The sequence below is a fragment of the Musca autumnalis genome, unplaced genomic scaffold (assembly GCF_047663935.1).
Source record: "Musca autumnalis isolate F117 unplaced genomic scaffold, ASM4766393v1 scaffold_3, whole genome shotgun sequence".
In the NCBI taxonomy this organism is placed as follows: domain Eukaryota; kingdom Metazoa; phylum Arthropoda; class Insecta; order Diptera; family Muscidae; genus Musca; species Musca autumnalis.
In genome coordinates this window covers 78115828-78141589 of record NW_027411866.1, presented here as the reverse complement: position 1 = coordinate 78141589, position 25762 = coordinate 78115828, and the positions used below count along the sequence as shown (strand labels likewise).

The 25762-nt window shown below is 39.9% G+C and overlaps 1 protein-coding gene across 1 annotated transcript in view; it reads left to right on the top strand.

Moving 5' to 3' along the window:
• Positions 1-8071: 8071 nt before the first annotated feature.
• kl-3 (dynein heavy chain 8, axonemal kl-3) overlaps positions 8072-25762 on the top strand; it is a 54517-nt gene continuing 36826 nt past the window's right edge. The window contains exons 1-12 of the mRNA XM_073971931.1: positions 8072-9292; positions 9356-9459; positions 10712-11075; positions 11134-11504; positions 11564-12170; positions 12237-12814; positions 13611-13822; positions 14385-14693; positions 14764-14971; positions 15042-15171; positions 22306-23622; positions 23685-24115. Of these exons, the coding sequence (XP_073828032.1) occupies positions 8195-9292; positions 9356-9459; positions 10712-11075; positions 11134-11504; positions 11564-12170; positions 12237-12814; positions 13611-13822; positions 14385-14693; positions 14764-14971; positions 15042-15171; positions 22306-23622; positions 23685-24115 (5729 nt within the window). The 5' untranslated portion in view covers positions 8072-8194. The remainder of the gene's footprint in view (positions 9293-9355; positions 9460-10711; positions 11076-11133; positions 11505-11563; positions 12171-12236; positions 12815-13610; positions 13823-14384; positions 14694-14763; positions 14972-15041; positions 15172-22305; positions 23623-23684; positions 24116-25762) is intronic.

Here is a 25762-nt window from a genome sequence, read left to right as displayed (position 1 = left end):
GAAAAAAACTTTAACGACGACTAACAATTTATGGTTGCAATTTATCAAAAGTGTTTTCTTTATTTAACTAATTAATAAAAAAATAAACGATCGTCACGAATGTGAATTCATAAAAGGTTGTAATGGAAGCTGAAATGTTTTTAAAAATCCGGACCAGGCATTTCGGCATATGATGTCTCCAACACAGAAAACGATACAAATACAAAAAATGTATACCGAGACAGGGTTTATAGATCGCCAGACTTAACTATAGTGTCTCCCGGTCTGAAAATGACGTCACCTTTCAAACTGTCGTTTCTCTTGGGTCAGACCATCTCCCCAGAATTATCTTCATCATTAAACCACCTCTGAAGTGAGCACTTTCATCAATCATGGTAAAGCTAATTAGCCTAGTTTTAGAGAACTCCCCAATTGATGTTCGGGTAGCGGAAATGACGTTCCGGAACATCATCACTGCTGCAGCCGCTCGCTATATACCTGATGGTCAAATATCTGAAGTGATACCAAATTACACAGCAGATGTGGCGGGATTAGCAAATGAGCGTGATAAGCTTCGTGAAGCCAACCTCAGTGACTACTGAGCTGACACTGGTTAATAGGAGAAACCACCACAATTTTAATTGGATGATGCTGCGAATGCATTCAGGAGAACTAAATTATCCAAAGCATTATATGGATGAGCCGGGAGTTTAGTAGCTCACCAAAGTTCTTAACCTGTCGCTAGCTAAATCACATCGAGCCCGAAGTCTGGAAGTCTACTGAAGCCAGACAAGGATGTCAGGAATTGTGAATCGTACAGACCGATTTTCCTTTTATCGCCCATAGCAAAGACGCTTAAGGATTTACTCAGAATGTTGCCGATAAACAGCATATGTTTCGTGGGCAGCACAACACAACAACAGCTATCTGCACATATGTATGTTGGAGTCCTCGCCTAGAACAAGAGCTGGTGGCGTCCGAATTATCAAAGTCTTTGCTACTGTCAAGCAATCCACACTGTTTGAGGACATCGAGCAGATCACTCTACGGTCATGTTTGAAACGCTGTGTTGTCAATTATATCCGTGGACGCCAGCCTTGTGTTAAATTCAGGAACAAGAAGTTCCTGCGCGTGGGGGAAATAGTTCCCAATGTGGGGAACTCCAGACGGCATTGAGATCGTATGCCGTATGCCGATTTCGGGTACTTTCCCTGATGTCATTTGCGAAAACCTGAGCTCCTACTTGATCGATCTTAACAAATTTGTTAGAACAAGGAATATGCAAATATCCGCCAGTAAGTCTACGGCCACTCTGTTCACCACATGAACTGCAGGAGTGAGAACAGAGTTGAATATCATGGTGGGTGGTAGCAGAATTGCGACCACAAACAAGCCCAAGATTCTAGGCGTCATATTCGACAACATGTTCACGTCGTAAACTATCTATCGCTGCAAGCTGAGATGTAGGAACAAGGTCCTTAGCCGGCAGCACTTCGGGTGCAGATAAAGAAACCTTGTTGACCATATATAACGCTATAGGTCGGTCTGCGGTAAGCTATGCGGCGCCAGTATAGTTCGCGAACATAAGTGCAACGCGATGGAACAATATTGGATGTTGCCAGAACGCCGCCTTGAGAAGTCAACCATGTGTAAGAAGACGAATTTTCCTCTAGTGTTATTGAAAGAGTCATCCTAATCACAATATGGTGGATAGGACTGCTTCACTGTGTCTCGGGCGGGCATGTGCTGCATGCTAGGCAGATATTTTGCACCGTGTCAACAATCCTTGCCCTATAGGAATTTATACGGCTGCGCCATCCCGAGCGTCGTGACAACTGACGCTTCTCAGCTGTGATGAATGGAGGAGGTTCTTCGAGGACCTTGTAACGTTGGGCCTCTCTTCCTAGATCATGAAGTTCCCTCCTCACGTGCCTGGGCGGGGGTCCTATCCACCATATGATGATTAGGATGGCTCTCATGGTAAAACCCGAGCAAGTATTGCAACGAAAGCGTACCATTGTTTTGCTGTACTGGAAGAATCTTTATCTCCTCATTTAGATGGTTCACTGAAGACATGAGGAGGCACCCTGTTTCAGTTGTCAGGGCGGCATTCTGACAGGTTTGAATATTTTTCCATTGCGTTGCACTAATGTTCGCGAACTATACTGGCGCCGCATAGCTTACCGCAGACCGACCTATCGCGTTATATGTGGTCAACAAGGTTTCTTTATCTGCACCCGAAGTGCTGCCGGCTAAGGACCTTGTTCCTACATCTCAGTTTGCAGCGATAGATAGTGGACGACGTGAACATGTTGTCGAACATGACGCCTAGAATCTTGGGGTAGTTAGTGGTAGGAATTCAGCTACCATTGATCCTGACATTCATCTAAGTGCTCACCTCTGCAGTCCATATGGTAAACAGAGTGGCCGTAGATTTAGTAGGGGACGTGCAGCGGCGTGCACCCGCGTACCGCGCTCTAGCCGTGCTATGTATACATATGTATATTTGTAGTTCTATCACGAGTCTCGTAACTATATATGCAGATAGTCAGGCGACGTGAGATTTTCCATGATTGCATATTGTTCCAGGACATAGTAACATAATAGAAACGAATTAAAATATTAATTAGTTCGGGTTGGATCGATCAGTAATTTGTTTACTGAATCTGTTAGGTCACCGACGTGACACTACATCGCCAACTTCGTAAGGTCTATCTTGTTATAATCTTCCCTCTCTTCGGTCGGTACATAAAATGCTTTTCTGGTCTGCTTTTTGAATAATTCCTCACAGAGCGTAAATTACAACTGAAAAGATTTCTTAAATCATTGGAAGGAGTCGTCAAAATTAAGAAAGTTCGTTAGACTTCGAACTCTTCAAGTTTTTTCTTACCTAACCTTTTTCCATGGATGTTTACTTATCCAACGCCTCAACTAAATTTTTAATCTTCCTATAGACTAATTTTTAAATTGCATATTTCATTCCACCCTTATACACATATTCATAGTACATATATCTCCACACATAGACGACAATAAGAGGTAATTAAGATTTTAAACAGATTCAAAGACAGTTTTAACCATATTTGGTTCGGCACAGCATATCGAGTGTTACAGATGTTGAAAAAACGATCACAAAAAAAAAAAACACGAAAATAAAGATCTAAGGATGGCGCCCGCTGAGCTCCAAATAAATACAATTACGCCGACGCAAAACGTTATGCAAATAACTTCGGCTTCTCAATCGTGTGTCCCCACTCATAAAAACCCATACACACACCCGATCAAAAAATGGGATCCATTGGTGTTACATACGAAACCTCCCTCTCAATTGCTTGTTGGCCTTATTTGAAGTAGCGCCGCTGCTGGTGGTAATGTCAGTTGTGTTGTTGTGTATGTTTTTACCGTATAAAGCCAAAATTCGTTCAAAATTGGTTTTAAATCGATCGTTTTGATAGCATTTAATTTGCAGGTGTGACTTGGACAAAATCTAATTATTAACTTATCGGATAACAACCATTTATGACGGTGGTGGTGTGTGCATGTATCGCAGATACCCCCCCCCAAATGTAATTGATTTGAAAAGGGAGCGAGTGGGGGATAAGCTTATCAATGATACAAATAATAGCAGACAATACATGTTCGCCGTTGCAACTTTTAAACAATTCATGACCTGTTTGCCAATGTTAATTCTTTATGAGTGATACGAATGATTCACAATGAAAATCATTTGGTTTTAATCTATTTATTTTAAAGCTAGTGATGTTAAATACATCTGATCACACATGAGTAGACAGCGGAATTTTATGCAACCCCTATTTTTGGTCCGATTCATGTCAAATTTTGGGTCTGGGTATATTTTTGGCTTCTGATTACATTGCAATCGAAACATATGACATATGCAACAAATATTTCAATAATAGGTACAAAAATGTTTGTGTGTAAAATTTTTCTGTTTAAAATTCTTTTCAGACAAGTCAATAAAATAGAGAAATGTATAACCACAGCCATAACCTTCAAAATACCGAAAATCGGGAGGTATCGCTCTATGGGGGCTATATGAAGATCTGATCCTAAACCGACAAATTTTAGGTGGAAAAGTTTTTATCCCCAAGGAAGACTTAATACCAAATTTCAGCCATTTCGGAGCGATATTGAGGCCACAACCTTCAAAATACCGAAAATCGGGAGGTACCGTTCTATGGGGGCTATATGAAGACGTGGACCTATACCGACAAATTTCAGATGGAAAGTTTTATACCCAAATCGAAGACAAAATGCCACATTTCAGTCATTTCGGTGGGATATTGAGGCCACAACCTTCAAAATACCGAAAATCGGGAGGTACCATTCTATGGGGGCTATATGAAGACGTGGGCCTATATCGAGAAATTCCAGGTGGAAAGTTTTATACCCCCAACGAAGACTAAATACCAATTTTCAGTCATTTCGGCGGGATATTGAGGATACAACTTTCAAAATACCGAATATCGGTAGGTACCGTTCTATGGGGGCTATATGAAGACGTAGACCTGTGCGGACAGATTTCAGTTGTAAAGTTGCATACCCCTAACGGAGACTTAATACCAAATTTCAGCCATTTCGGTGGGACATTTAGACCACAAATATTTGAATATATTTTTGCATATGGTTTTGCATATGCTCATTTTATGCAGATATGTACAAATATGCAGAATATGCAAAATATGCAAAAATGTTTCTGTCTAATTAGATTTTCTCTACGACCATCCTAACCATATATGCATTTGCATAGGATTCCGCAGTCTACACATGAGATAGGAAATAAATTCAATAACATTATAGGCTCCAATTTGAGATAAAAATCATGTCGAGAAACTTTTATATGTTTCCTTAAGTTTTATATTTTAGTTAAATTAGAAATTTAGTGGAATAGTATTTCAAAATTTCAAAAAAGAGAGAAAGCATCCTTTGGCGATTACCGTCTTTAAGCAGAGATATACTTTTGTTTCTGTTGGACTCCATTTAATTTTGAAGTTAATCGGACAATAATGAATATTTTCCTATTACTTCATTTTTATTCCGTCCACCATATTATGGAGCTTGGTACAATAACACTATGCAACACTGAAAATGCAAACAACTTCTAGTATGAATTTTTTGAAAGTACATATTTAGACTACAAAAACCCTAGTAGGGTTTTGTCCTGTCAGATCCAGTTCGGATTTTATGGCCTCATCTAAACCGGGCTAAAAATACACTTTTTTGCATTTATCAGGCTTTTATCTCAGGAACGCATAGGAATTTGGCCTTGCTGTCTTTAGCAATATTGTAGCCCTAAACTAGTAGAACTTATCTTTTGAACAGACCACATAAGAAAAACTCCATTCAGGGCATCAAAATCTATAAAATATAGAAAATTTTACATAATTGCTGAAATTCTGGTCAATATCGGCTAAACTATTGGGAGTTGAACCAAGTAACCTTTCGCAAAAATCTTCCAAATAAAGTTCTCAACAATTCTTCAGAACATTCTGAAACTCTAAAATGCATGAAGTATCATGTTGTTTCAGCGGTAGTTTGCATCATATCTTTTGCAACACGTATTTCAAACTAAGTTCACACCAACAGTTTATTCTCGCATTTCGGATTTCACTACATTATTGACATTTTTATTAAATCGCTGTTGAAAAATGTACTGAAAACAACGGGATAGGGTCATTTTACAACAATGACATGTTCCTAAGAGTTGTGTACTACATTCCAGGGAATATTTTTCCGAAAGAAAATATTCAGAAAAAATTAACGGTTTTGGAGATACGGTGCGAAATGTATAAAAATTACGGCATTTTTGAATATATTTTGAAATTTGAGGCACTAAATGTAGTTTTTCGAGTACATTATTTCTCCAAATATTTTATTCTTGTCCTTATCTACAAATTTGCTTCAGAGGTCAGAAGAAGCTTAGCATTGGTTTCAGAGATATAGCCCCGAATTTATTTAAAAACTCAATATTTAACCATATTTAGACGGGACCATAAAATCCGAGCTGGATCTGGGCTTTTTGTCGTTTGGTTCTGTACTTTCAAAAAATCCTCGGTTCGAATTGTTTGCACAAGATTACCTTAAAAATTTTGCACAGTGTAATCTAGAGGGTAGGAAGGGTTCGAAAAATTTATGAAAAATATGGCCAGTGTTTATTTGCCTATTCTGTATGAATTAAGGCCTCGTCACATAAGAGGATTTCTGGCTTAATTAATAGAGTATGGGGACCAATAGAAAAAATTGGTATCAACTGGTTGCTTTGCCCTACCTTGTACTGATTGCACCAGATATGGGACATATTCGGTTTTTTCTGTCAAATTAAAAGTTAATGTAGCCAGTTCCGACGGTCTGTGTGTTGTCATCATTCTAAGGTCCGCAATATCTGAGCTAGAATGCTATATTTTTGCATTCGAGAGTATTTTTCCATAGGCAGGTCAAGTTTGGTCCTCGTTTTGGTATAGTCCCCATATAACGGTACCTCCGGATTTACGGCATTTTGAGAATAATAGCTGCATTTTTTGTTCGAACTAATAGTAGTTTGCCATTTGAGATTCCCAGTGGTCACATAACTTCTCCACCAATAATTATACCCTCAGCATTTATGCTAATGAGGGTATATACACTTTCATACGGGCAAAATGTGCCTCACCGAAATATTGGTTTGAGACCCCAAATATGTTTGGACGAAATTCGTTTCAGACAATTTGTTGGAGTCGATTTAGCAATGTCCGTCCGTCTGTCTGTCTGTCTGGCTGGAGAGCACGATAACACTCGTACGTATGAGACTATTTGTTCCAAAATTTGGCCTTCGTAATATTTTCTCCAAACATAGTTCATGTTCGAATATGAGCCATATAGGTCCACTCCTTTAGGTACCTCTCTCACAAAAGTTCGAAAATATTCGGAAAATTTGTGCGCATTATAAATCTTGAAGGGAGTGACCGATTTGGTCCATACTTTGCACATCGTGAAATTTCTGCCAGACATAGATGAGGTTCCAATATGGACTCTATTGGTGCAATTCTTCTGGTACCTGCTACAAAAAATGTCGGAAAAGTTCAGATTAGGACCTGCTCTCGAGTCTTTCCTACCGGCTACTAAAGCCAAATAGGTCTGTACGATTCACTTTTGTTGACATCCTTGCCTAGCTTCAGTAGCGTTACCATTCTGTACATATTCCAGACTTCGGGAACGATCTGTGTGGTTAGCGATATTTTGATAACTTTGGCGAGATACTCGATACTTGCGCATCTCTTCGGACCAGTCAGCGTAACGTCGCCAAACGTGATTGTGGTCTTACCTTCTTTCTTTTCAGGGTTCGAGAGTGACTTAGCCGTTGTCCACAATTCACTAATTCCGGCTCGAATGTTGAAATTCTACAGGTGATCTAGCCACTTGTTCCGCTTGTGCTCACCGACCACCCTATTATCTTCCAGTGAGAGTTTCCTAACTATGGGTCCACTAGGGTTGGTTCGACGAAGCTCATCACGCTCATTTCTAAGTCCCGCCGCTTCTTCTGGGAAGCTCGGTCTCACTTCGGGTACCAGGTACATAGCGGGCGGCTGATGCTGTGACAATGTCCTGGATCATCTTTTCTGCTATCCGAACATCACAAGGGTTGGACAGTCCTCTAAAGCGGTGATTGGTGAACTCTGTGAAACTATGCAAATTAGTTTTCCCGTGATTGCTGAAAGTGCGGCGATCAGAGGAGATGAAATCTAAGCTAATAAGCTTTCCTATCATTGCTGAAAGTGGGGCATTCAGAGGTGATAAAGTCGGGTTTTCTGCTGACTCGCCACTTATTCTGACAGTGCAAAACGTGGAATTACCAATCTGATCTGCGAGCACTACTCCTCTGGTCATTGGCGAGTACTGAATGCCACTCTACCTCGGAAGTTTCATACATACATTTCATGCACGGGTCATTAGAGCCTGGTTCAGGCAATTTAGGTCTGTATTGGACAGACTGGAATACTAGGAAAGCTAAACTTCCTTGGCTAGACTGAAATCAACGAGTCGCCTTGGCATTTTAATTTCGAACCTGAAACAAATCTCTGACAATAGTGTCAGAAGAATTTCCATATCAACATTGACATCGACCTTCAAATACTTTTATATTTTATATATTTTTAATTAAATAAAGAAAACTTTTTTTAATTTGAAATCAATTAATTCGAAAAAAGAAGTTAGAAAAATGTCCTCAGAAGAAAAGAAGAAAAAACTAGATGAACGTAGTTCCTACTACATACAGGTCAAGGCCATTGATCCTGATCGGAATATTAAAAAGCTGCGAAAAATATTTGGTGTCTCTCATATCATACAAAAGCAGACAATGCGGCGCTTGAGTGTCACCGATCAGGAAAAGGAAGAGTTGGAACGTAAACGTCTACAGCACCTGAAAGAATTGAGGCATCAGCGGATATCCACGTTGGGAGCAAATCATAGATATCTTTTGGAAATTGTTGCTGATCTTATGGGCCCAATGGAGACGGATGAAATTATTGCAGGTGTAGTTGATGATCCGGGATTTGTCGACTTGCTCTCTGCAATGTTTGAGAAAAATGGTGTTCGGGCATGTATGATAAGTTATGCCACCATGATTGGCTACCCACCCGATTCCGGGCGTTATGTTGAATCTATGAAACGACAAACTGTAAAACGCTCTATAGTTCAGCGCAGTGATGCGGTCGAATTGCTTGGTAAATGGGTAATTGTGTATCGTAACAATAATAAGAAAACAATCGATAATCGTACCGTATCGGAAGATATATCATTTATATGCTGGAAGACAGCGGAACAACAGGACAATTCTTTATTTGTCATAAAAACCTTCATGGATCGCATCCTTTTGAAGTCCTTAGAGGTTTTCAGTGAATTTGGTGTTGCCGAATTTGAACAGAAACGCAGATTCTTTCACACGCTGAATATGTATAATGTTTTCCTGAAATCTTCAGAGGCCACCGTATCGAGTCGTGTCAATTTTGAAGTTTCTCATGAACTGTTCAAGGGATTTCTTTTGGTTAAATTTCAAATTGAGACCAGTTCAAAGGATGTTAATCGTGTGCGGTTGGTGGAGAAATATTTCAATCTGTGGATGCGTCAAATACAGGGTATTTTGGTTGAGGGTAAACAGATTCAACGGGATAGTCCTGATGTGGGTCCATTACAAATGTTGGTCCTTTGGCGTCGCGTACTGGCAAGATATACCTCGATAAAGGAATTTGTTTCATCACAGGCTTTTAATAATCACAAGGCTTGTTTGACTTTGTCAAGATCTTCGAAGCTGCTCAAGGTGGAGGAGGAAAATATTTAAATTTATATCGGAGGGCAATAATGCAAACATTTATTTTTCCAGAAATGGGTGGAGATTGACAATCAAGTCACTTTGGTCTTAAACGAAGCCAAGGATAATGTGCGCTATTTCACATCTTTACAAAAATGCTGGGATTCGTTATACAGGTGAGAAAACCATATTGTTGTCAAGTTTTTCTAAAGGAAACCTAGTTACCCTTGGCTGAATTCAAGTATACCAATAGGAAAAATTATTCACCTAAGTAAACGTTATTTAGCCTGGCTTAATTGAAGTTTCCCTACAGGAAACCTTATTCAGTTTCTTTTCAAAACTTTAACTGAATAAGGTTTTCTATGGGAAAACTTCAATTCAGCTTATCTGAATAAGGTTTCCTATATGAAAATTTTTATTCAGTTTATCTGAATAAGGTTTTCTATAGGAAAACTTGAATTAAGTTTAGCTGAATAGAGTTTCCTATAGGAAAACTTCAATTCAGCCTGGCTTCCTATAGGAAAACTTCAATTCAGCCTGGCTGAATAAGGCTTCCTATAGGAAAACTTCAATTCAGCCTGGCTGAATAAGGCTTCCTATAGGAAAACTTCAATTCAGCCTGGCTGAATAAGGCTTCCTATAGGAAAACTTCAATTCAGCCTGGCTGAATAAGGCTTCCTATAGGAAAACTTCAATTCAGCCTGGCTGATTAAGGCTTCCTATAGGAAAACTTCAATTCAGCCTGGCTGAATAAGGCTTCCTATAGGAAAACTTCAATTCAGCCTGGCTGAATAAGGTTTCCTATAGGAAAACTTCAATTCAGTCTGTCTGAATAAGGTTTCCTTCAAGAAAACTTCAACTCAGCCTGGCTTCCTATAGGAAAACTTCAATTCAGCCTGGCTGAATAAGGCTTCCTATAGGAAAACTTCAATTCAGCTTGGCTGAATAAGGCTTCCTATAGGAAAACTTCAATTCAGCCTGGCTGATTAAGGCTTCCTATAGGAAAACTTCAATTCATGCTGGCTGAATGAGGCTTCCTATAGGAAAACTTCAATTCAGCCTGGCTGAATATGGTTTCCTATGGAATAATATCAATTCACCTTAGCTGAATAAGGTTTCCTTTAGGAAAACTTCAATTCAGCCTGGCTGAATAAGGATTCCTTTAGGAAAACTTCAATTCAGCATGGCTGATTAAGGATTGCTTTAGAAAAACTTCAATTCAGCCTGGCTGATTAAGGATTCCTTTAGGAAAACTTCAATTCAGCCTCGCTGAATAAGGATTCCTTTAGGAAAACTTCAATTCAGCCTCGCTGAATAAGGATTCCTTTAGGAAAACTTCAATTAAGCCTGGCTGAACAATTTAGCTTAGCTGAATAAGGTTTTCTATAGGATGGTTTTATAGCACTGTTTTAATGTTTTTTTTTTCAGATCCTCCCCCGATGAAATTATTAGCAGCCTTCCCGGTTTAATGATAGCGATACGCAATGTATCCAAGGCGGCTCATTATTTCAATACCCCCAGTAATGTAACGGGGCTGTTTGTAAAAATTTCTAATCAGCTGACAATTGTTAGTCGAAATTACCTCACCGATAATGGCCGTTTGAATTTATGGACCATGTCCCCGAAGGAGGTAATCGAAAAAATAGAGAAATGTCGACGAGTTATGGAAGTATACAAGCAGCAGTACCATGCCACCTGTCAGGATATGGCCGAATCGAATGAAAAACCATGGATAATATCTTCGGTATATATTTTTACATGCTTGGAGAAATTTCTGCAACGTTTGGACAAGGTAAGTTGTATTAGAATATGATCCTGCTTAGCTAAAGCTAAATGTGTTATGTTCTTAGATCAAATTGATTTTCAATACGGAAATTACCTATACCGTACTGGATCGTATACGCATTAGCGGAATGGAGAAATTCAATGCCATTATTAAGAATGCCAAGGCGGTGATTAGTTCCAAACCCTATGACCCTTTGAATTATAGAATTGATGCTTTCGACAAAGATTATGAACGCTTTGTAAAGGAGGTAGAGCAGGCGGAAGTTGGAATGCAGCAGTTCGTAAAGCAACAATTGACAAATGTACCCACAGCTGAATCGGTTTTGTTGATCTTGCAACGTTTTGAGCGTCTGAACTTGGAATGCTTATGTCTGGATCGCCGTTATTTGGAAGTTTGTGAGATGCTTGAAAAGGAAATGTTCCAGCTGAAGGATGTGTAGGTCCCGCTTTTCCTCTTTTATGGACTTTAATGAAAATTTCCGAAATTTTTTTCAGATACAACGAAGAAAGAGGGAATCCTTATCTGTCCCGGAATTTACCCCCAGTCGCTGGTCGCATCATGTGGATACGCTCGATTTTTCAAAAAATTGATGTCCCTATGCAGGCGCTAAAGACCCGTACCTGTGTCTTGGCTCACAAAAAAGCCCAAAGGGTTGTCCGCTACTACAATTATATCAATGGCATAATATGCCACTATGAAATGACCTATCACAAAGCTTGGTTCGATTATGCTGAAGAAGTTCGCTGCCTTCTAAATTCGCCGATTTTGAATTGCAGTAAAGATGCTGCAAAATATACTGTGAACTTAGATCCCGCAATAAGGCAGCTGATAAAAGAAACTGAATGGATGTGGAAATTAAAATTGGAGGTGCCGAATATAGCCTCTGTGGTCACATATTGCAAAGAGATAATTTTAAAACCCGCAGAAGCATTGAAGAATTCCATACAACAATTCGATAAGATGCGTCGGAGTATAACTCCGGTATTTATCAATATAATGCGCTTCAGGCTAAAGGAGGTGTCGGTATTATTGAAACCAGGACTATCCACCATAACATGGCTTTCGGAAAATTTGGAAGATTTTGTAAAGGGTGTGGAGGAGGTATGGTGAAAATACAAGAAGAACTATTCATGTAAGAACGAGTTTTTCAACACTTTTTCTTTTCAGAAAATCAACGAAGTATCCACCTTCTATAAAACCATCCTAAACATCGATTCAATACGTATTATGAACGAAATGAAATCGTTGGAACAATATATGTACATGTACACTCCCTCCTCGGAACCTGTATCATCGGAAAAATTCTATGAAAATTGTAATAATTTGAGAATGGAAATTGAAAAAGAATTGGAAAAGAAATCGGTGTGCATGGAGAGGGCAGTAATCGATTTGTGTAATATGTTTGTAGAACTCTTGGACTTTGGTCCCCTGGATTCAAAAGGTCGACGAGTTTTTCAATTACCACCGGATAAAATTAATGATTCCAATTGGCGTGAAGAGGGTAGCATGCCCATCGATAAATGGGATTGGATACAATTTCAGAAAATCTATCGCACAATATATTTGGTACCCGATGACATTTTGAAAACTTTACAATTTAAAAATTACGAAAATATTCGCTATGAGCTGCATCATTTACGGAATGATTGTATGGATTTATTTTCATACTATAATTCGAAAATGATTTTGGCCTTGGTGGGGTGTTCAAAACGGTCATTGGATTTTGTGCGACAGAAAATTTTAAGGTAAGAAAATTTTAAGGTAAACATTCATAGAAAAACTTCAATTCATAGAAAACTTCAATTCAGCGTAGCTGAATTGAGGTTTTCATAGAAAATTCAATTTTTTTCATAGAAAAACTTGAAGTCAGCACAGCTGAATAGAATTTTTTATAGAAAAACTTCAATTCAGCATAGCTGAATAGTGTTTTTCATAGAAAAACTTCAATTCAGCATAGCACAATAGTTTTTTTATTTTCGTAGAAAAACTTCAATTCAGCGTAGCTGAATAGTGTTTTTCATAGAAAATCTTCAATTCAACGTAGCTGAATAGTGTTTTTCATAGAAAAACTTCAATTCAACTTAGCTGAATAGTGTTTTCATAGAAAAACTTCAATTCAACGTAGCTGAATAGTGTTTTTCATAGAAAAACTTCAATTCAACTTAGCTGAATAGCGTTTTTCATAGAAAAACTTCAATTCAGCTTAACTGAATAGAATTTTTCGTGAAAAATTCTAAAAAAAATCTGAATTCAGCTTTTCTTAACAGAAATTTTCATTGAAACTTTCAATTCAGCTGAGCTGTATGGAAGTTTTCATAGGAAATTCTGGATTCAGCTTAGCTTAATTGAACTTTTCATAGAAATTTCTCAATTCTGCTTAGCTGAATATAATTTTTCATAGAAAATTCTTAATTCAGCTTAGCCGAATATTATTTTTTCACAAAAAATTCTCAATTCTGCTTAGCTGAATAAAATTTATTTTTTTAAATTTTTAATTCGGAATAATTATCCATATAAAATCAATTTTTTTAATCATTTCAGAACCAATTGGCGTACTGATCCTCAACCTCCCATTCTTTATACCGAACTAGAAATAGATTTGGAGTCATGCTGCAGCATTGTTCCCAACTTGGAAGTGTTGCAAGCTGATTTTCACCGCTCGGTGTTGAATTGCACAGAAATCAATTATTTTGTTACTACCTGGGGTAAACAGGCTAAGACCTATGAACGGAGGCAGCGGCGTGTTACTGTGGGTAAGTAAAAATGGTCAGGTTTGCAGAATGATTTAAGATGGATGTTTGTCATAATTTTCCACTGGATATAACCATCTTTGACATTTTTTTCTTGCGGAAAAAAAGTTTCTCCTTTCTTAGTTTCTATCTTAACGTGGTGCAATGGTATGTACACCCGATTTGCACGCTGTAGGTCGTGGGTTCTATTCCCCGGCCAAGCAACATCAAACAATTTTCAAGGGTGGCAAAATACCCCTCAGTAATGTTGGCGACATTTCCTGAGTGTTTCAGCCATGTAAAACTTCTCTACAAATGGTGTCTTAAGACACCCCGTTCGGACTCGGCGATAAACTGTAGACCATTGAGCTAATATGAATCGGGGTGCGCTCATTGATATGAGAGAAGTCTCCCTTGTCCCATCTACGATGTTTGTGGAACAATTATTATTATTATTATCTTAACGTCTCTCGAACCATGGATCTTTAGCCTGCAACAATTATGAAATATAAATCCCTACCCATATAGGCCATTGAAATTGTATAAGGTTCACTTCGCACTTATTCCAACATTATTCCCATTTCAGATGAAAACCGCTACGAACGCAATTACTTCCGTTATGTTATCGAGCAAAAAGAAATTGTGCGAGCAATAACAAATCTGGCCAATGGTCTTATGATGTTCAAACCAAATATCGATGAGTTCCTCAAGGATATCTTCAACAAACACAAGTATTTATGGTCCTCCGAGCGGGAAACAATAATTGAGAATTTTGTCAATACAAATCCCCTTACAGTGGATATACGAGACAAGTTTATTTTTTACGATGAAATAGCCGAACAATTGGAAAACGCCACAGCTCGTCATGTTATTGGGCCGATTGAAATTCGTATGGGTATGTTTAAGAGAATTGTGAATTTAATTTCATCGCTAAATTCATTTGTCATTTCTTCCTTTTCCCACAGAGAAAACCTATGAAAAATTCGTAGAAGAATCGAAAAAATGGAAAAATTGTTTGGGCCAGCTGCTCAGTGCCCGCTACAAGAAACAATTGGATGAAATGGTTGATTTTATTTCAGAACAAGAGAATATTCTCTCGAAACCCATTAATGATTTGGATGATGTCCGGTTGGCAATGTTGTGTTTGGAAAAGATTCGTGACAACTTTATAGAGTAAGAGGTTTGATGTGCCAGTTTGGTGGGAGAATGTGGAGTTTATATTCTGTTCCGTTTTTCTTTTCAGAATGGATATGCATTTGGGTGTCATAATCGATGCTTATGTTCTATTTTCTCAATACAATATTTATATACCACGCGATGACTATGATAAGGTTGATAGTTTGCAGTTATCGTTTAATCGAATGTTGACAAATGTAAGTAAGCAGGTCTAAATTTAATGATCGAAAAATTGGGGTAGTTCTTAACGGATATAACGTTTAAAATGAGCAGTGGGCGAAACGTCGTGCTCTGAAAATCCACTTTATCATCACTTGTCGTCTGCATATGAAAAATTGCTTAAGGGGTCTGTCTTTACACTAGCCATCAATGCCATATGACCCGAAGTAAAAACATTCCATATCTGCCCACACAGACAATGTGGAGACGTGATTTCAAAATCCCCAATATTGCACACATTAGCGACTGTAGAACGATGGAAAATTTCAGGTCGTATGACATTGATGTCTAGTGTAAACACCCCTTTAGTGATCATTGACTGAGTCATGACTGTGTGACTGAATGACTGAAGAGGGATTGACAGACTGACTGACTGTCTGTTTGACTAATGAGTAAATGTTATCTGGTTCTTGTTCTTCTATGTTCAGAGCAGAGCATATATTGGGTATCAATTAGGTTCCAATACCAATTGAGGTTGCAACACCGTCAGGATTTTTGTTGCAATAGATGGGGATGGTCTCCGAGTACGACATTCACACTTTGTATTTCCTGTATAACTGCATCACTGTGAATGCTATTAAAATATGCCTGATAAGTTCTTTGATGCAGATGGTATCGTTTGTACTTTTGGGCCTCTCTCTAGATCATAAATGCCTGTCCACAAGATTGTACATATGTACATTGTTCCCGAAGTCTGGAAAATGGGCAGGATGGTCCCGCTACTTCGCCTGTAGCAATGACCCTTGAGGCCTTAGTCCTCCCCAGTGTCAGAAATAGCTAACCATCTCCACATATATTTGTCAAGGACTCAATCAGGGATCGCCGTGTGATGGAGAAGTGATGGTACTCCACGCTGTTTGAGGACATTGAGCTGACAACCCTCATGCCAAGCTTGAAACGTTGGATAATTGATTATATGTGTGGACGCCAGTCTATGTGGAATTCAGGAGCAAGAAGTCCAAACCACGTGGAGTGAAACAAGGAGTTCAACAAGGTGGATTGATATATCCGGAACTGTTTAACCTCTGCCTCTCCTGTATTTCGCCCCCTCCAGACGGCATCGAAATTGTAACGTATGCGGATGATTACAAAAACTGCCCCAAAATTCGACACTACGTTCACGCAGTCCGCGCATGCCGCAGCTATCTGCGACAAACTGAAATGCAGAAACAAGGTCCTCAAGCCCTATCCGGCAGCACTTGGGGTGCAGATAAAGAAACCTTGTTGACCACATATAACTCGATATGTCGGTCTGTGGTAAGCTATGCGGCGACAGTTTGGTCCCCGAATTTAGTTGATACGCATTAGAAAGAGATTCAATCTTGCCAGAATGCCGCCCTGAGAACAGCAACAGTTGCCTCCTCATGTCTTCAGTGAAACATCTACATGAGGAAGCAAAGATTCTTCCAGTACATGAACACAATGTGATGCTTTCGTTGCCTTACTTGCTCGGGTGTTACCGTGAGAGCCATCCCAATCACCATCTGGTGGGTAGGCCCGACACATTCAGGCACATCAGGAAGGTTATTCACGCTCTAGAGGGAGTGGCCCAACGATACAGTAATATAATAACTTCCTTCTGAAAACGATCCATTGGTGTCGTGAGGAGGTACCTTGTTGAAGTCCCGTGGGCGGTATTCTGACGCCGCGTAGCTTACCACAAACCGGTCTATTGCTTTATAAAAGGTCAACGAGGATTTTCTGTCGGAAACCTGAGTACTGACGGCCAGCGACTTGAGGCCATTGTTCCTTCTTCTGACCTAATCGTAAATAGCAGTGGTTTCTCGAACGTGGTTTAATGACGGGCAGCCAACTAATAACAAGTGACCGCTTCACTCGGAGACCCTTGATCCATTGTGTTATTGCTTGATAGATTTGAGGATGTTAGAGAGGATTCCATGGTTATTCGATGGTTCACACGTGAATAGAGGGAGAGAGAGAGTTAGAAGAAAATAGGGGAGTTAGGTGTTTATTTTTGTCAAGCCATGATATGTTTTTTTGGCCAATTTAAAGAGGACAATGTAATCTATGTCTGATAAGCAGATTGAGAGTATCTATCCCGTATCAACCCAGGTGTCGGTAACTTCTTTTGTGCACCATGGGACACCTACAAAGTAGATGCTCCATCGTCTCTATATCCACAGTAGTCGAAGCCACTATTGTGCCATATTGAAGTTAGAGATATAGCCCTACAGTGACCTGTAATAAGTCTCACAGTAATCTTCATCCGTATATTATGGAGTGAAAGAAGGAAAATGGCTCTACGTTATGAAATCGCAGATCAGCAAATCGTTGACCTAATAGATTATTCAATTGTTAAATCGATCGACTTAGATCCATCCGAGTTAGTTAAACTGCTCAATATCTCATTATATTATTATGTCCTGGAACCCAGCAAAGTTTAACGATATTGCGTATAACACACATAGTCTTTCTGCAGGCAAGGATTGTTAGAAAGTTTATGGCCATGACATGAGAGCCTTAAGCCCGCAACACTATAGACATATGCATATAGTCACGTATCCTGTTAGACTGGTTTCAAGTCCCCCGACTACCTTTGCTGCTTTCTTGATAAAATGAATGGACGTTATAGCTATCGTTAAGCTTATTGGAGTGTTTAACTAAAGGATACTGGTGCTAGTGCCTTCCTCCATCTTGGATCCATCTGCAAATATATCGTCACCTGAAATGTCCGAAGATGTAACACTCAATGTCTTTGGGTATATCAGGTGACGATATATTGTCAGATCGTTCAGTTTAGAAATACATTCAACCCAAAAGGGTAAGTCAAACCTCAAAGAGCCGGACATATAATCGCTTGTGCGATTACTGGCGCCCGATCCAAGCTGACTATAAATTATGTTTAAGACCTTCGCGTGTCCAAGGATGAATTGACCATTGCCCAAAATTTACTTCATCTTGCACCAATATTGCATTACTTCAGGTGGTCTAGCCACTTTTTCCGCTTATGCTCGCCTACTAGTCAGTTAAATTCAAGATTAAGTTCCCTAACTCCAAGGACTTCAGGGTTCGTATGACGAAGCTCATTAAGATTATTGTTAGTTCCGTCGCCTCAGCTAGGAAATTTGGTATAATTGCGGGTATTCGATAAGGTGGTATGTATGTGAAAGTCACCGTGGCGCAATCGTAAGCACACCCGCCTTGCACACTGAAAGCCTGGGTTCAATTCCCAGGAAAAACAACATCACATTTCCAATGGTAGCAAATAACCCTCAGTGTAATGTTGGTGACATTTTCTAAACTTCTCTACAATTGGTGTCTTAAGACGTCGTTCGGACTCGGCTATTAAATGTAAATCACATGTCATTGAGCTAATAGGTATAGGGGTGCACTCAGTGATATGAGACAATATCCCTTGTCACCTCTGGGATGTTTGTGGAAACATATGTAATGTAGCGAGCGGCAAAAGCTCGGATTAAGTCCCAGGAAATACTCTTAGCTACCCGAGCTGCCATCCCTGCTCTGTTAAGCTATGATAAGCTGCGAACCATTGCCAATCATATTTCCATGGTTTCTGCACCATTACGCCTATCAGAGGTTATGAAGTCGGGTAGTCTGTTAACGGGGACAATAATAGGAAGGTTACTGGTGAGATAAAGGGTTGCCAGGACACGCGATTTATAAGACCAGGTGCCACAATGGTGATATCTCGCGAACAGTGACAATCACCTCTTATCATCGTCTATGTTCACTGTGCAATATTTGGAGCTATAAATTTGCTCGGCCAGTGCTGTCTGTACACCTCTGCTCACTGCCTAGGGTGGAGTTCCAAAGCTCATAATGAGCATTGAAGTCCCCTAGCACCAGACAATTATTGCCCTCCAAATGCGAACTAAATAATATCAGGCATTTAACGCAGGCCACAACTCTTCAATGGCGGTTTGTGCACATACATCACCTATACCTTGGCAGTCCCTAAATTCCATACTCGTATATGGGTTACGAGAGTGAAGCTCAAGCGAGATGCGTCTGTACTACACAGACTGTTGTATAAGAAAGGCAAGTCCTCATTCTCCGCTTCTTAAACGATTCTTCCGAAAAAAGTTGTAACCATCGCAACGTTGCCAGCTACTGGTGACGGTGAGTTTTGTTTAGCTGGATTGATGTTTTTTCGACTCATAAAATCTACAATTTCGATGACTTGTTGTGGAGACCGTAGCAATTGAATTGCATTAACGATGTACAACAACATGTGTTGCAAAATGCTGCGTTTGTTGTTGTTGTTGACGACGAGGTTCTTCTCTATACCAACACAGACCAAAAGAGTTCGAAGCCGTCATTCCGGAATATATTGCCGCTACCGTGGTGAAAAAATATAGGAAGTCAAACATATAATTGATGAGGCGACGGCCCCTGATCGAAAATTTCTCTGAGTCAATTATTAAGATGGTACTTCCTGAAATAATGTCCCAAACGCTAAAAAACTGTCGGAACCTTCACAAAACTTAAGAAAAAACTTTATACAATCTCACGGCGGTGAATTTTTCTATACCGGATTGACCCGGAACCAAACAACACCCGTGTTCCGGCCAGCGGATGCCACCTCAGTGTACACATGTTTGTATTTGTGTCGTTTGTCTGTGTTGGGAGCAGCATACCCCGAAATGCCTGCTCTGGATTCTGTTGATCTGTGCCGGGGCGGATGAAAACTCAGTGCCAACATATTTTTGCTCGGTTTGTGACATCCGCATCTTCACTCAAATACAAGCTTCGGTGAGATGCAATAGATGTATGGAGTGGTTGGGACTTCTCCATGAGTGGGACTACGACAGGGACTATGTTACTGCATGCTACGTGAACACAGTCCCCAGTGAGTCGTCCTAGTTAGATTAAGCGACATTCGGTCCTCAAAAACGACCAGAGAAGCTGCTCCCCATATTTGCTGGTCGAATACCCGAAGTGAGACCAAACTTTTCGGCAGAGGCGTGCCAACCCCAGTGACCTTAGAATCAGGTAGCTGACATTGGAATTGAACAGGTTGGTCGGTGAGCATATGAAATGAGTGGCTTAATCATCTGTTGTAACCTTGGAGCCGGTGTGAACTGTAGGCAACGGTTAAGTCAATCTCGAACCCTCGGAAAAAGAAAGACAGAACATCAGTCACGTTTGCCGATGTTACGCTGAACGATCCGAAAAGGTGCGCAAGTATTTTCCGTCGACACTTTGTCGAGCACTCCGGGAGTGACAGGGCGAAGAGAACAGTAATACGTCCACCACAAACCACCACAATTTACAATGAATGATCTTGCGAGTGTCATTAGGAACGCTAAGTCATCCAAAGCGTTGGTCCCTGATGGAATCTCCATGTTCTCAACCTGTGGCTATCGACAAATCGTTTCCGAAGTCTGGAAAATGGGCAGGTTGGTCCCGCCACGGAAGCCGGGCATGGATGCCAGCAAAAGTGAATCGTACAGACCAATTTCGCTTTTGTCGCCTGTAGCAAAGATCCTTGAGGCTTTAGAAATAGCTATCCAGTTGCTGATAATCAGCATGGGTTCCGTTAGCTGCAAAGTACTAAACTCCATTTCCACATATATGTCGTGTGATAGAACGGTGATGGTGGCGATTGACTTGTCAAAAGCCTTTGATATTTTCAGGCACTTCACACTGTTTGAGGACGTTGAGCAGACAACCCTCCGGCCAAGTTTGAAACGTGGGATAGTCATTTATATGTGCCTCGTAGAGTTGTCCAAGTTGGGGTGATATCTCCGAGACAGTTTAACCTCTACCTATCCTGTATTCCACAACCTCTAGACAGCATCGAAATCGTAACGTATGCGGATGACTGTAGGATCTTGGCAAAAATTACGCATGTATCGGTTTAAAAATGTACGGATTAATCTACAATCTAGGTACTTCTTTGGGGCCTAAAGATCCGACCACGCCTGTTTTTTTAAATGTGTTTTATTTCCAATACTACTGAACCGATTTCCAATTTGCAGCAAAAGCTCAATGTTTGCCGTTGATATGTATATTTTATGCATTTCATGCAATATTCAGAAATGTTCAGGAATGTTCCGTGGTCCAAAATGCTATATATTTGGAGTCGAATTTCGAGGGTCTATCAGCCATGAAAAACTAAAACATATAAGTCTCAATAAGCGGGAAAATTCGACTTAACCAATATTTTAACTTTTATAATTAGATCGCTTTTGGATAAGGACAGGGGACATGGATCGATAATAAATCCTAAACAGCAGCAATGGACGAAAAATCCGACAAAGTCCGTAGAGAAAAGATAGATTGCAGACAAAATCTGTTAATAAATATAAAATCTCCTCGGTTTGACAATGGACCGAAGAAGTGAGGTAGAAAATACATATTTTTGAATTGTCAAGCATACAGTCCATTAAAAGTTGTCATTTAAACACATTACGAGGGGCCAGCACGCGGACCGGGGTCTGCTAGTCTCAAATATAAATAAAGTTCGTAGATCGACATAAAAGTTCCAAATTTTTGTTTAAGGGCTGTTCGAAGATTGTTCGAAATTTTCGTCGAACGTAGTCCTTGTTATTCTGATTACAATGATATATTTTTTTCGTGGGCAAGTCTAGTGACCCAAAGCGGGTAGCCGTTGTGATCATGACTACATTATTTTTTTTTTTTTTTTTTGGCTAGGGGAAGCCAATACTTCTTGAGATATGAGCCCCTAACTGCCCTAATATTTCATTTCTTCATACACTTCTCATACTAAAGTATTAAATAGTTTTTGTTAGAACGGTATACTTTTATATTCCATACTTCTCTCGATAATGACCCGAATACTCCAAAAATACAGCCCAAAATACGCAATTTTTACAAAGTCCGTTGTATGTATAATATATTTGTTGATATATATACACCATAATTATTGCAAAAACTGTTTGTATCGAACGTACAAAATCTCCTTGATATGTTCGTGTCCAAAAACTCACAAAAAATATTACTTTTATAGGAGAATAGCAAAATTCTGGGCAAAAATTGAAAATAAAAACGATTTTGAGCTATATCTCAAAAACAAGAGCTGATGGAGAAACATCCAAATTTTTCAATTTTATTGACGAGTGTTATTCTTTACTTTATTTAATCTATCTTCAAATTCACGCTTTCAGACCAAAAACGTTTCGAACCGCATTGCCGAAATGGAAGGTCCCCTGCTGACAGAATTAACAAATGGTATTGCTGAATTTGTTCAAGAATTCGATCAATTTAATTTGGACTTTGAAGCCAATGGGCCAATGGTTGATGGTATCTCCGCCAAAGAGGCCAGTGATCGGGTGTTCCTCTTTCAAAATCGTTTTGATGAGTTGTGGCGTAAATATGAAATGTACAATAGTGGAGAGAAGCTGTTCGGTTTACCTGTAACCGATTATCCGCTACTGCATCAAAGAAAACGAGAATTTAATTACCTCAATCGATTGTATTCCTTGTATATTCAAGTGTTGAAAACGATTGCAGACTACTATGAAATGCCATGGTCTGAGGTAGATATTGAAAAAATCTCAACTGATTTGGCCGACTTCCAGGTGCGATGTCGTAAGTTGCCCAAAGGTATGCAAACGTGGCCAGCCTATATTGTGTTGAAAACAAAAATCGACGACTTCAATGAGACATGTCCGCTGCTGGAGTTAATGACCAATAAGGCCATGAAGGAGAGACATTGGGTGCGGTTAAATACTTTGTTGAAAACAGATTTTGATCCGACGAGTTTCAAATTTACTCTAGGTAAGCTATTGGAGGCACCCATTCTGCAGAATAAAGAAGATGTGGAAGATATTTGTGTGGGTGCGGGCAAGGAATTGGATATTGAGGCCAAGCTGAAACAGGTGGTGGTTGACTGGTCGGTGGTAAATATCCAGCTGGGTATGTTCAAAAATCGTGGTGAACTGGTATTGAAGGGTGGTGAAACCCTTGAGATCATTGCCGCCTTGGAGGATAGTATTATGGTAATGAATTCCCTGTCATCGAATCGTTATAATGCTCCCTTTAAGAAGGACATACAATTGTGGTTAAGCAAACTGGTAAATACTGGAGAGATTCTGGAGAAATGGCTAATGGTGCAGAATTTATGGATTTATTTGGAGGCAGTGTTTGTGGGTGGTGACATTGCCAAACAATTGCCGCTGGAGGCAAAGAGGTTTACAAATATCGACAAGAATTATGTCAAGATAATGTATAGGGCTCGGGAAATTCCCAATGCCGTGGAGTGTTGTACCGCTGATGAGAATTTGGCCAATACATTGACATGGCTGTTGGATCAATTGGAGACTTGTCAAAAGTCATTGACAGGTTATTTGGAATCAAAGAGATTGTTGTTTCCTCGTTTCTTTTTCGTATCGGATCCAGTGTTATTGGAAATTCTGGGACAATCCTCCGATCCCACATCTATACAGCAACATTTGTTAAGCATCTTTGATGCAGTGGCATATGTAAGTCTCAGTCAGAGTGATGGATCATAAGTGAAAATGTTAACATTTCTCTCTTGCTTCAGGTTGATTTCCAGGGTATGGATGTCATTGTGGCGTTGAATTCTTCAAATCATGAAAAAATTGCATTGGAAAATCCCGTCCAATGTACGGGCAGTGTTGAAATCTGGTTAAATCGTTTACTCAAAGAAATGCAGGACACAATGCGAACCGTACTGGCGGGAATGGCAATCTCTCTCAATGATCCTCAATTTAATTTTGCCGAAGAATTTGCCTCATTTTGTGGCCAGGCGGGTATAATTGGCGTGCAATTGCTGTGGACCCGTGATGCTGAATATGCCCTGCGTAAATGCCGCACCGATAGGGGTATTATGAAGAGAACCAATACGAAATTTTTGAATTTGTTAAATCATTTCATTGATTTAACGGTTAAGGATTTGACTCCTCTAGATCGTATACGCTTCGAGACTATGGTGACAATACATGTACATCAAAGGTAAGGTACGAGAGGGATGAAGAACATTGTTCTGCCAAAATATTCTTATTCGATTTCACTATAAGATTAATATTAAATTTAATTAACGTGTTCCTATGTCTATCTTGACGTAGATCGCTTGCAGAGCAGGTCAGTAACTTTGCGTTTTGTGGGGCCAATAAGGTCTACATCACCCAATCTATTTTCCTTCTCTTATATCAGTGAGTGCATGCCGATTCATATTGCCTCAATGATGGAACCTATATTTTATCGTCGAGTCCGACCAGCGTGTCTTGCGACACCACTTGTAGAGAAGTTTTCATGGCTGAAATACTCAGGAAATGTAAGCCAGCATTACACTGGGGGGATTTGCCACCGACGAAATTTTTGATGTTCTGGCCAAGGATTGAACCGCAGACCTTTTGAGTGCACGGTAGACGTGCTTACTATTGCTCCTCGGTTTTAGCCGTTAACGTACTACGATTTCTAGTTTGTTCTAGTATACGTATGTTTGTATTTGTATTGTAGGGCCTGTGTTGGGTATCGTGATGTCAATTCGGGCCCAATACAAATTGAGGCAGCTCCAAATTCGCATCTTAATTGGGCTAAAACTACATTAGTGTGAATGCTAGCTAAGCTTAACTGATAAGCTATTTGAGCAAGAGGTTCTTGTTTGTACCTTTGGACCTCTAGCTCTTGGTCATTAGGATTTCACCTGATGTGCATGGCTGGGTACTGCATCAACAACACATTACTGTGCTTATGCATCGTGAAAATCTTCTCTTCCTCGTGAGGATGGTCTACTGGTTCTTAACACCAGTTTACTGTTGTAGTCCTCAGGGCGGCACTGCGTAGCGCTAACATTTGTCTACCACACTGGTTAGCTTACCACAGCCAATTGCTTTATAAAAGGCCAACAAGGTTTCTTTGTCTGCAACCCAAGAGCTGTCGGCCAGCGACTTGAAGATCTGTATCCTACTGCCGATCTTGTCGCAAATAACAGTGGCTTGCGTGAACGTCTTAAACATGCTATCGAACGTTGCACCCAATATCTTTGGGTAGCTATGTAGGTACTTATCCTATCACATATGTCGTCGAATCCGATGCCAAGATCGTAAAATCACCAGCATACATTGCTACATAGATTCCTCTGGAGGGTGTGGAATTTAAGAAAGGTAGAGGTTTAACAGTTTCGGAGATATAACCCTACCTTTCAGAACTCCCTATTTCATTCTAGGGGTCTTCGCACTTCTTATTTGTGAATTCGCCTAAACATATTGTTGATGAGCCAACGTTTAAAACAGGGATGAAGGGAAGCCTTCTCTAAGTATTCTTAACAGCTTGGCATGATTGGCGGTATTGAAGACATTTGAAGGTTTTTGATAGACCCACTATGACTTTTCAGTCGCACAGTCTGTTCAGGTTCGGTTCCCGATTTATATGCGAAGTCATTGTGGTACTATGGATTTTCCAGATTCCATGCTGATGTTAGTGAATAGGGGAACAGCTTCTCTTTATTGGGAGCAGTAGTGCCTCTAGAATCTTCGCTAGTGGCGGAAGGAGGGAAATCGTACTGTCCAATTCGCCACAGCTGTCATCCATGCCTGACATCAGTAGCGCGATCACCCTGCCAACTTTCCAGGCTTCTGGTACAATGTGGGTGATAAA